At 40.5% G+C, this 12,842-nt stretch overlaps 1 protein-coding gene across 2 annotated transcripts in view; it reads right to left on the minus strand.

The window, feature by feature from the left end:
- The window catches only part of AASS (aminoadipate-semialdehyde synthase), an 83,087-nt gene that overhangs the window by 51,968 nt on the left and 18,277 nt on the right, over nt 1–12,842 (minus strand). For both annotated transcript variants that reach the window (XM_069588287.1, XM_069588286.1), the window contains exons 5-11: nt 12,361–12,428; nt 12,109–12,255; nt 10,826–10,904; nt 10,570–10,697; nt 8,799–8,947; nt 5,690–5,812; nt 5,199–5,310 (exon numbers count right to left, since the gene is read on the minus strand). In XM_069588287.1, the coding sequence (XP_069444388.1) occupies nt 5,199–5,310; nt 5,690–5,812; nt 8,799–8,947; nt 10,570–10,697; nt 10,826–10,904; nt 12,109–12,255; nt 12,361–12,428 (806 nt within the window). The remainder of the gene's footprint in view (nt 1–5,198; nt 5,311–5,689; nt 5,813–8,798; nt 8,948–10,569; nt 10,698–10,825; nt 10,905–12,108; nt 12,256–12,360; nt 12,429–12,842) is intronic.

Here is a 12,842-nt window from a genome sequence, read left to right on the forward strand (position 1 = left end):
GAAGAAATGGACATCCACTCCAGCATTCTCGCCTGGAGAATCCCATGGACAGAGTAGCCTGGCAGGCTACAGTCCATGGGGTTGCAAAGAGTTGGACACGACTGAAGCAACTTAGCAGCAGGGACATATAAAAGGAAGACGGTGTTAAAATTTAGAGAAGTTGGCTGTGCCAACAAATCTAAGCACTTTTCTTAGATGTAGCTGCCTATGTGGAAGCAGTGGCTGGGATGCTGAGCAGAGAGAAACTGAGAAGAGTTTGTGGCTGACCACAGGGTAAAAAAAAAACAAACACTGGGGTTTAAGTTCAGCTGAAGGGGATCCTAATAAAAGCCAGATTTCCATTTGGGATCCTGAAAGATGATATTCTAAATAAAGGGTCAACTGAAAAATGTAGTTCTCCAAAGGACCAAGGCTCAGCTTTGGAATCACTTCCATTCTTAACTGAACGGAGGTGATTTTCTCCTAGCCTCTTTGCCAGAAACAAAGGAAATCTTCTCTGAAACACACACACACACACCATCCAGAGCCTCAAATCATCTCTAAGATTTATATAAACTATAACCAACATTCAATCAAAAATAAACAGGCATATTAAGTAATAAGAACGGACTGAAAACCAAGAAAAAGTAAAACAAAGAACATTAAACGACCCAAGAAGTTCATTGGAAGTATCAGAAGTGTTTTAAAACTCTGATTAATATGTTCATAAAATAAAATTTTCCCATAAAAGGTACAGCTAATCCACAGTTATAAGTCAAGACAGCAGGTCCCTTTAGGAAGGAGAGTGGGGAGAGTGCTGGGAAAGGCACAGGGGATTTCTGGGATGTTAACCTTGTTCTAGTTTTCACCTTGTAGTGTTCACCTGCATGTCTTTGTGATAATAATTTATCATGCTATATACTTAAGTATCACTTATCTGTGACACTTTAATATTGTATACTATCATATAATATAAAAAATTGTATTTATTCTTTAATAAAAAATTTTTCTTTTTGTTTAAGGACTTCCCTGTTGGTCCAGTGGCTAAGACTCCATGCTCCCAATGAAAAGGGTTTGAGTTCGATCCTTAGTCAGGAAACTAGGATCGAACATGCCGTGGGTGCAGCCAAAACAAAAAAAGAAAATTTCATTCAAATTTTATTTAGCCCTCATCAGTTACATGGGCTAACTCTCAAACACACTTTACTAAGAATTTCATTGAATTGGCTCGTTTTCCTCCTAACATCTGTATGAGATCAACTGTACTCAATAAAAGGCAGTTTTGACTAAGGACAATGAAAAACTGGGGTCTAAGATCCAAGAAAAATAAACTTGTAATTGAAATTTTGAAGCATGATCATTTTTGAATTGAAAATGGCTAGTAGCAACTTCTTAGATGGTAAATGGTGTCAGAGCAGCCAAACAAAATGACATTTTAAGAAATAACAATCAAATCCTTTCATAAAGGCAAATTAGTATGCAATATTTTCCATAATTTGGCCAGATAAGCTAAGCATTGTGTTAAAATGCATACTTGAAGGATTCAAAAAGATGAATTAAAGTCAAAGGCTCAGGGCTTGCCTGGTGGCTCAGTGGTAGAGAAACCGTCTGCCAATACAAAAGACACAGGTTTGATCACTGGTCTGCGAAGATCGCACATGCTGTGGAGCAAATGAGCCCATGCACCACGGTTATTGAGCCTGTGCTCGAGAGCCAGGGAACAGCAACTATTGAACCCACGTGCCCTCAAACGCATGCTCCACGAGAGGAGCCACCAGGATAAGAAGCCTTCACACTGCAATGAAGAGGATCCCCTGCTCCCTGCAACTAGAGAAAAGCCCTCACAGCAACCAAGACCAAGCACAGCCAAAAATAAATAAAATTATATTTTAAAAAAAGAAACGGAAAGAAAGCCAAAGGCTCAACAACAGCTCTTCTAGGTACTCCAAGACTCTGCTGGAGTCAAGATGATCTAATCAATGCATTGTGACTGAGGGGTTCTTTTTCAGGTAGGGACGAAGTGCTAACTATCCCTTCTATACATCACAGCTATAAACTCTGGACAAAATACAAACAAAACTAACTACATGACAGTTTCAGAGAATGAAGACGAGCAGGCAGTTTGGGGAGAGTGTCAAAACTCGGAAGAAATCAGTGCTGAAACTGTGTGTGCTGTCCTTTTGGTATTGCCCTGAGGAGGGGCCGTGTGCTGTGAAGAAGTAGAAACAGGCAGCAAGCTTACTGACTTTCTGATCTAAGGGAACAGGAACAAAACCCTGGGCACCACAACCTGCTCCAGAGTGTGAGCGGGAAATGCCAGAAATGACAGACTCAGATAAAAGTGAAGCCCAGCTTCCATGTCAGCGCTGGTCCGAGTCTGGAAGGATTGAGCATGCGCAGGTCAGACGACAAGCAGCCCAGAAAGGATGAAAAACCAGAACTTTTAGTTGAGATACCTGTCTCAGGTGAGAAAGAGTTTTCAGTTTAAGTCTAGCCTCATTAATCGCCTGCTTTAAAAAAAAGAAAAAAAGCCAAATAAACCAAACAAAATCAACACTACAGAGAAATGTAACAGTCTGGCATTTCCACAGTGTGAGTCTTCACTGTATCCACGATGTACTTCAAAATTATTTAGCTTAAGAAAATCAGAAAACTAGGACCCAACTCATTCTCAGGGGAAAAGACAATCACTATATTTCAAGCTGAAGTTTACCCAGAATTTTGGAAATAACAGGTAGACTGTAGAGTGGCTTTTACAACTCTGCTCCATGTTATAAGGAAAACTACACTCATGATAAATCAAAAGAAATTATCAGGAGAAAAAAAAAAAAGAAACAAACAGAAATTTTAGAACTGCAAGAAAGAAAATCTGAAATCAAAAATTCATGTAAAGGGCTAACGAAAGTTACTGATTCTTCAGGGAAATGATCCCAGAGGGAAATGAATGAGCATCACTGCAAATAGTAAACATCTGGGTAAATTACTTTTAAAATATATATGTGCCTTTCAGCCACTTAGACATTTACAGTTACAGAATGTTAGAGCTGGAGGGACCATTAAGATTCTGTATTATCAGGACTTCCCTAGTATTCCAATGGTTAAGAATCCGCCTGCCAATGAGGAAGACGGGGGTTTAATCCCTGGTCAGGGAAGATTCCACGTGCCACAGAGCAACTAAGCCCACGCACCACAACTAGAGAAGCCTGCATGCCTTAGACCCTGTGCTCTGCAACGAGAGACGCCACTACAGGGACAAACCTGAGCACCGCAGCGAGAGAGGAGCCCCCGCTCACTACAGCTAGAGAAAGCTGGCAAGCAGCAACAAAGCCAAAAAATAAAAATAATAACGGCAAATACGTTTTTAAAGATTAAATATCATTTTATAGGTAAATATCCGAGGTGCAGAAAGCAAGTGAGTGCTTGGCTCAAGGCCATAAAACAAGTTGACGTCTCCAGTAAAATTTGACAATTTGTCAAGCTACTTTAACTCCTAAGCATCAATTCCAGACACGCCTCAGGTCCAGCACCAGATGCGTCAGCAACCCTTCTCAGCCTTCACTTCTTCGTGTGCCTGTTTTCTAATCAGTAAAATAGGTTGATAATGGTACCTACCTGAGAGGGTGACCATGAGTATTAAAAAATTAAAATACATAAAGTAATTTGGGGACGTCCCTGGTGGCCCAGTGGTTAAGAGTCCACTTGCAATACAGGGGATGTGGGTTTGATCCTTAGTTGGGGAACTAAGATCTCACATGCCACACAGCAACTAGGCCCTTGAGCTGCAGCTAGACAGCTTGTGTGCTGCAACTGCTGAGCCTGGGCGCTCCAGAGCTGAGTGCCGCAACTAGAAGGCGGGAGCACTGCAGCAAAGGATTCCTGTGATGCAACCAAGACCTGATGCAGCCAAATAAACTATCTGAACACTGTCTAGAACATAGCCAATGCTGTATAATATTGTTTCCAGCCATAATAATGCCTGCTACCTGCATTTTCTGAAGCCTGTTATATCTCCCTGCTGACATATTCCAGGAGGAAAAATAAAGGGTCAAAATAGAATAGTAAGTGAAAGAAAAGAAGATAGACTGGAAGCTGCACTTATTCAAGCCACATTACCTACTGCCCCATCTTAGTATGAGAGCTCCTGGGTGAAACTATGGATGAAAAGCACAAGAGCCACTCTTCAGACCTTTGGAACCTTGCCAGAGGCAGACAACCATTAGCAAGGAAATAGAGCATGATGGGTGTGAATGTTTACAATATATAATGAAACAAGAAAGCCTTTTTCTGACAGAGAAAGTGGAATTTAGATAACACAATACTGGGACTTCCTGGTAGTCCAATGACTAAGACTCTGTGCTCCCAAAGCAGGGGCCACGATTCGATCCCTGCTCAGAGAACTAGATCCCACATGGCTGCAGCTAAAGATCCTGCATGCCACAACTAAGACCCAGCAGAGCCCAATAAATAAATAATAAAGGTAAATTCTTTTTTTAAAAATAGATACACCCAGTATTTCAACAATCACTGATCACAGTGAATAATACATGACTAGAATATAGGCTGTCATTTAACTAAGCATTAATGATTAAACTCAAACAAATTTTTCCATTTCTGATTTTTCAAATCCGTGGTGCAGTGGTTAAGAATCCTCCTGCCAATGCAGGAGATACAGGAGACATGGCTTCAATCCCTGGGTCAGGAAGATCCCCTGGAGCAGGAAATGCAACCCGCCCCAGTATTCTTGCCGGGAAAATCCCATGGACAGAAGACTCTGGTGGGCTACAATCCATGGGGTCGAAAAGAGTCGGACACAACTGAGCAACCGGGCACACACACACACACAAGCACACACACATACACACACACATCCAGTCACAGTATAGTAAGAACACCCCAATATGAACTGATCTAGAAAGCAGAAGAAAAGAGGAAATAAAGTAAACCTCGTCTCCAATGTCAGGAACATTCTTAATAAAGTATGCATAATGAGAGGTAAATACAATTGTAATGAAGCATGAAGGCAGTTACATAATAACATTTCCCATGAAACAAGTAAGCAGAATGGATGAAATAAGAGTGTCAGTACATGCTTTGGGGAAGGGCTGGCGTTTCATTTTACAACAGATTTCTTAGATACAGAAGACCAGAACGTTCATAAGATCACTCCAAAGTTCTACTTAAAGCCACAGAGATGTTGCTGATGCTACCAGTCCACTTACCATTTCTTCAACATAAGGGTAAAGCATGTCTCCAAAGTATTCTGTAGATTCAATTGGAAGCTGTGCTGGCAAATTGTCAATGGAACACATCAGAATCCCAGAGCCTTCCACACTAGGAGAATCAACACGTTTCATTCAGATGGACAAAATTTATGTGTAAGTTCTAATTTTTCCAGATGTCTACTCTATTATATATTTGTAATTTTGTGCCATAGTATATTAGAAAATAAACAAGCTTTTTCAAATAAAACCTTTCCCTTCTTCAGCAACCCATTTTGAAATGCAGTACATATATGCGTGTGCATTTAAGCGCTCAAATTTGTATGTGGTTTTTCCACCAAGTTTTTAAATATGTTTGAGCATATCTGTGGAAATTTGCATTGTTGTTGTGCTCAGTCACTTAGTGTGGGTATATTAGAGTAGCATATCAAACGAAGTAAACAATATATTACTATGTATCTCACCGCATCTAACACCTTTAGCAAACTCACCTGTCATGAATAATATGCTGATCTGCATCATACATGCAAAAGGGACGCTCTATGGTTGTACACTCAGTCATAAACTCAATGGATCCTCCTGTGTCAGCTGAAATGTCACAGATTGCCACAAGTCTGTAAACAACATCAATACTTAGATGAGAGCATGGATCTCTGGAGTTTCCAACAGAATTAAAAATGAATAAAAATGAAAAGTGCTTGGAAATTTTTTTAAGTAAATGGCAAATATTTCTTAGGCTCTTAGCTCTTTTTCCTATGGCTCATTGTTCAGGAAACAGATCTTCTGGGATACAGAGAATCTTCCTGATAGGAGTTTTAGTAACCACAAGCAAAAAGAGGAAGAGGAAGATAGGAAATGAAAAGAGGCGAAACAAAAAGGAAAAATCCCTTCCTCGTAAACACTGCTATATATAGAATAGATAACTAGTAAGGACCTATTGTACCATAGGAACTTTACTTATTACTCTGCAATGGCCTACAGGGAAAAGAACCTAAAAATGAGTGGATATAGATATATGTGGGCTTCCCTGGTGGCTCAGTAACAGAGAACCTGCCTACAATGCAGAAGCCACAGGAGACGTGGTCCAATCCCTGGGTCAGGAATATCCCCTAGAGGAGGGCATGGCAGCCCATTCCAGTACTCTTGCCTGGAGAATCCCATGGACAGAGGAGCCTGGCAGGCTATAGTCCAGAGTCACAAGGAGTTGGATAGGATGCTTACTCCTTGGAAGAACAGTTATGACCAACCTAGATAGCATATTGAAAAGCAGAGATATTACTTTGCCAACAAAGGTCCGTCTAGTCAAGGCTATGGTTTTTCCTGTGGTCATGTATGGATGTGAGAGTTGGACCATAAAGAAAGCTGAGCGCCAAAGAATTGATGCTTTTGAACTGTGGTGTTGGAGAAGACTCTTGAGAGTCCCTTGGACTGCAAGGAGATCCAACCAGTCCATTCTAAAGGAGATCAGCCCTGGGTGTACTTTGGAAGAAATGATGCTAAAGCTGAAACTCCAGTACTTTGGCCACCTCATGCGAAGAGTTGACTCATTGGAAAAGACTCTGACGCTGGGAGGGATTGGGGGCAGGAGGAGAAGGGGACGACAGAGGATGAGATGGCTGGATGGCATCACGGACTCAATGGACGTGAGTATGAGTGAACTCCGGGAGTTGGTGATGGACAGGGAGGCCTGGCGTGCTGTGATTCATGGGGTCGCAAAGAGTCAGACATGACTGAGCAACTGAACTAAGCTCAACTGAAATGACTTAGCACGTATGCACACATATGTATTGTATAACTGGTTCACTTGCTGTACACCTGACACTAACACAACATTGTAAATCAGCTATGCTTAGTCACTCAGTCATATCTGACTCTTTGTAATCCCATGGACTGTAGCCTGCCAGGCTCCTCTGTCCATGCAATTTTCTTTTCCAGGCAAGAATACTGAAGTGGGCTGCCATTTCCTCCTCCAAGAGATTTTCTCAACCCAGGGATAGAACCCATGTCTCCTGTCTCGTGCATTGCAGGCGGATCAACTATACTCAATAAAAAGATTTTTTTAAAAAGCTTTCCTAGAGAAATCACTGACAATAGCCTGAAGCTGAACTACTTAGTTAGCTTTAAACAGCTTAGATTTTTCAATTGCACTACCTCCACCCTGCTTAATAGTGTATAACTTTACATGTTAATACATGGAAATCTCTGAAATTATGAACAAAAGTTTCAGCCCAGGATTAGAAATCCTTTAGAGGTTGACCACAATTTTCCTGCCCAATCTCTAGTTTCCAACTGCCCATATAAACCCTATCTTAGTGCTAGACTATCCCACTCACTGTCTTAAATTGTGCTTTGGTGTCATATTTATCAAACACCAACCCTGTGACTTGAAATCCTCATTCTTACTCCTCTCTAAAGACTTTGCCAAGCCCACACCCCCTCCCACTTTCTTCTAAACTCCTCTGATATTGATTGCTCCCAGCATTCCTGTGGCATTTACCTGATGCCAGCTACATGCATGAGGGTAACAGTCATATTTTTTCTTTATTACTCAGCTTAGCACAGTGTCAGGAAGACCAGGTGCTCCACAAATATGTTATTGATTACTGAATTTATTCAACATTAGTAATTATTTGAACTTTATACGTCAAACAACATACTGGATATCTGTGGTCAAGACAAATAGGGCCCTTATCCTTAAGGAGATTAAGTTCTAGTAAGGCAGGAAAAATCATAAATACAAGAAAATTTAAAATCATAAGCAAAAGAATTTCAGGGGAAAAAACAGTAACAAACTGAAGAGAGATGGGAATGTGGAAGCAAGTACAGACCTCTCTGAGGAGTTTAATTTTCAGCTACATGTGGATTCATAGAAGTTAAGAGGAGAGAATTTCAAGAAGGAGGGAAGGAAATAGACTCATAGACACAGAAAACAAATTTAGGGTTTCCAATGAGCACAGCAGGTGAGGGAGGGATAAATTAGGAGTTTGGAATTAACAGATACATACTACTATATATATAATAGATTTTTTTAAAGGACCTATTGTATAGCACAGGGAACTATATTTAGTATCTTATTATAACCGATAATGAAAAAGATTCTGAAATAGAATGTGTGTGTATATATATATATATAAAACTGAATTACTGTGCTTACACCTGAAACTAACATAACATTGTAAATCAACTATACTTCAATAAAAAATAAACTGGCTGCATAGGGCAAAAAGAAAGACAGAAAGAAAAAGAAACCTTGTTATATCAGTTCTCTCTAACATGTTATCACAGAGTCCAGTGATCACTTAACACAGTTAAGTCCAGAACACTTTTTCTAACTTCGGGGATGTTGCTTTATACATATGTATAACTGAATCACTTTGCTATACACTTGAAACTAACAGCATTGTAAATCATTATACTTCAATTGAAAAAAAAAAAAAAGAGAGAGAGAAGGTTAACTGTCAAATATTGCCAGGATATTAAGTAAGGTAAGGCAGACAACACGTTACTAACTGTCAAGTCCTGTGCTATTTGGATCCCTGCGTGTGATACTCTCCCAGTAGGCCTGCTGCTGAATACTGTTGTCATTGCTGAAGTCCTTACTTGTGTGGCAATGCAGGGCAGCCTTCAACACCAGCAACTGGGGACTTGCCTGGAGCCAGGAGACTCTGAGCATCTTGGCGGGTGAGTAGACGAGGGGTGTTCTGTTCCCAGTAGATCCCATTAATTAAACAAGTTGTATAGGGTGCAATCTGGAAAGGAAATTCCAAGTTCAACACGATAGGAAATAGCCCTTTTCAGTGCAGTGTGTTGAAAGAGAACTAGCAGTAAAATTCATGAGAAACAACATTACCTCTAACTGACTTTGTTATTTGCCAAGTCAGTAGCTACATTTTGAAGCAAAGGCAGTAAATACCCACCCAGATTTTGGTGGAGAACTACCTCATAGAAAAACATATGAACATAAATATCAATACTGGTGTTCTACAATATACTACATAGCCGATAAAAGAGAAATAGAAATTTAAGCAACCAAGGGATCTATTTCCAGCTCAGCCTCTAGTAGAGTATGATCTAAAAGCATTGTACCTCAACTTCCCTGGGTTCTGTTTCCCTTACCTGCCAGATAGGGATAATACGTACCCCATTCCTCAAAGGAATGCTGTGAAGATTAAATCAGATAACATCTGTAAGCTCCATGGACAAACGTGCTATATGCATGCATACATGATAACTAGGTCACTATAAGTTTTAGGATGCATCCAATCACCAATACTTCTGTGATTGGGGAAAAGAGAAGGGACGGAAATTTACTAGGTTCAAAATTTTTCCATTTGAAACTAGTTTTTATAATTCCTGTTTCTCAAGCATTCTCAAGGTACAGGTAAAGGTCCTTCTTCTATAACATGCTCTACATGTTATAACACTGAATTTCATACCAAAATCTATAAATGCTATATTTGTTCAAACATTTAAAATTATTTAAAACCTGCCTTTCCACAACAGGTGCATGCATTTTTGTTGGGTGATTTTGAGGAGGACGAATGCATAACCAATGATTACAGAGCACACATATATTATCCCTTTTACAAGATGAGACCATGGTGTCCCCATGTGAATTGGAAGCAACTTTTGTACAGTGGAGACCATACTATTTCACGCTGGTTCCCTGTAATCAAAATGTATTTCAAGATGGCTGGCCCAAGATTATTACTGCAACTTGTGGTCATAGAAATGATGGATCAATGTTGAAATCAAAACTCATCCACACTGTGCTTTGTCCAAGTACTAACTCATGATAAATACAGAAAACAGTAACCCACAGGAAATGATATAGAGCTATTAGGACCTCAAGTAGACCTCAAGTAGAAACAGAGTCAGTGAAGAAAAGGGCACACCCACAGAAGCCACAAAGTTACCAGGCAAACTGCTACTACTGCTAAGTCACTTCAGTCGTGTCCGACTCTGTGCGACCCCATAGACGGCAGCCCACCAAGCTCCCCCGTCCCTGGGATTCTCCAGGCAAGAACACTGGAGTGGGTTGCCATTTCCTTCTCCAATGCATGAAAGTGAAAAGAGAAAGTGAAGTCACTCAGTCGTGTCCGACTTCGTGACCCCATGGACTGCAGCCGACCAGGCTCCTCCATCCATGGGATTTTCCAGGCAAGAGTACTGGAGTGGGTTGCTGTTGCCACTCCAAACATCAATAAAAGCCAACAATTCCTAAGAACAACTCATAATACCCAAAGGACTCACAACAAATCAACAAGGGGAACTGAAAATCAAGGTACACATTCACAATTTCAGGCCTTAAAAATAGCCTAACTATAGTGTATCATGAGCAAGTAACTCAAAAGCTAGGTCTGATACTCACATCAGTATTAAAACGGCTAATGTAGCGCTCGGGGTATTTGTCATACTCCACAGGGTCATATACACCATCTGTTTTCCTGACAAGATGATGATGGCGACTTAACACTGTTCCGTACACTTTTCTCAGGTCTTGCAGAGGAGAAAGAAATTAGTAAAGTGGGTCACAAGTGATATAGGTTTATGATGATAAAATATTGTAATGCACAAACTGTTAAAAACAAAGATACGTAAGTCACTCTCCCCTCCCACCTCCTTACCTCCATTTTGGGAAACTTCTTTTAATTCATGTGGCTCCACATACTCACAAGGTAATTCATTGAAGATTTCTTGGGCTCCCTGTAAATAATGCATGAGTGAAAATTTAAAAATCAATCAGAAAAGAGCCAATATGTTTTCCTCATTTCCTCAAAAGGTTCCAACTCACTTTCTCCACAATTACATAGCTCTACTGCCCTGCCCTGCAACTAAGACCACAACATGAAAGTACGGATGAGCTTCTTGCATACAGCCTGCAAACCATTTAAATACCACTCATTGGAGAGAGGGCTTCCCAGGTAGCTCACCAGGTAAAAGAAAACAAGGGCAATACAGGAGACACAGGAGACGTGGGTTCACTCCCTGGGTCGGGAAGATCACCTGAAGGAGGCAACTGGAGGCAACTCACTCCAGTATTCTTGCCTGGAAAATCCCATGGACAGAGAAGCCTGGTGGGCTACGGCCCATCGGCTCCCAAAGAGTCAGACCCAGCTGAAGCAACTGAGCATACACGCATGCACATTGGAAAGGGCTTTAATTTTTCACTTAAGCTTATTCAGCACAGACACAAAAGTGTTTAGAATTGAGAGTGCAATAAAATATTTCTATTTAACTTTTGCTCCATTGCAGAAATTATCTGAAGGGGGGAAACTATATTTCCTACCCCCCCCCAAATAAAATCACACGACTATCTCACAGTATACTATAGTGATGTCCTGTCTGTAAAACAGTCTCATGGAAGAAATATCTATTTTACAATTATAAGTTTCTCTAGGGGATCACAAATGCATTCTCAAAACTACTCCAGAAGGGAGAAAATAACAGTTCTAGTTTTATTAGTTATAAGACTTATAACTATAGTTATAGGTATAAGACTTATTAATTATGACATAATTATAGCTATAAGACTTATTCTAGTCTTGAATTAAGTTTTTTAGCATCTCATCTTGGGGTTATTTCCAAATTTGCAGACATCTCAGTAACGGAGGTAAAATAGAGCACCCTAAGAACAGAACTTTTCACTGCAAAGAGTTATCTGTCTAAAAAGAAAAGAAAAAACATTCAAAGCCCCTGACAGCTTGGAATCAACTAAAAGCAAAGAGAGTGAGTTTGGACCAGTACTGTTCTTTACTACAGGAAAAGTTCATAGGTAAGAAAAGTACCAAGAATAGAATGCCCAGTCATGGAAGAAAAAGGCTCTGAAACGTCAACAAAATGCCCACATCCTTCAGGTGAGTGCCCAAGTTCCAGACTGCTTTACGGAAAGAAGACAGTTGGAATTTACCTTAGATACGTTACCAGTCCCTGTGAACACAAATGTTAAGGGCCCTATTGACTTCGGCATCAAACCCAGAGATATTTCATAGCCAGCATCGCGGACAGCTTGCACAGCCTGACCACTGTTCCTGTAGTTATGAGCCATGCCAATGTGCTGCAAGCAAGCATATGTGGTTCATATTAGTTGACCACCCAAGATACGTTTCTGTTTGAAATGTGACGTGTTTAAAAAAAAAATTAGATACAATAAACATCTCACCATAAAAGGTGTGTGATGTCCCAAAGCAAGGAGCCTTAAACCCATCCCATGAAGAATGTTGATCATCCCTGTTGCAGAATCAGACCAACAGAAAGACCGTTAGTTAGGAGGAGTGGAAACTCTTTTCTCTGCCAGTTCTCCAACCTGCTCCATGCTCTGAGGAAGCACGGACCACAGCATCTCAGTTTGGAAGGGGCCCTGGAAGTTATCTATCCATTCCCTCAAGTTTCTGCCGTCAAAAGTATTAACCCAGCTGCACCCCCCTCCTGTCCCTTCCACCTCCAATCCTGCTAAAATGGAAAGAGTGTGCCTCTTCTTCTCTAAGGTTAATCTCTCCACCTTTGCTCCAGATCCCATCCTTCCTGTCTCACTCAGGAATTTACTCTGGAATTATGTCCTCTTTCTAACCGTCTCTATTGGTTAATTCTTAACATTTAAACACACCTACATTTCTCAGGTACCAAAAACAAATGAACATGTGA

This window comes from Ovis canadensis, chromosome 4, assembly GCF_042477335.2.
Source record: "Ovis canadensis isolate MfBH-ARS-UI-01 breed Bighorn chromosome 4, ARS-UI_OviCan_v2, whole genome shotgun sequence".
Lineage (NCBI taxonomy): Eukaryota > Metazoa > Chordata > Mammalia > Artiodactyla > Bovidae > Ovis > Ovis canadensis.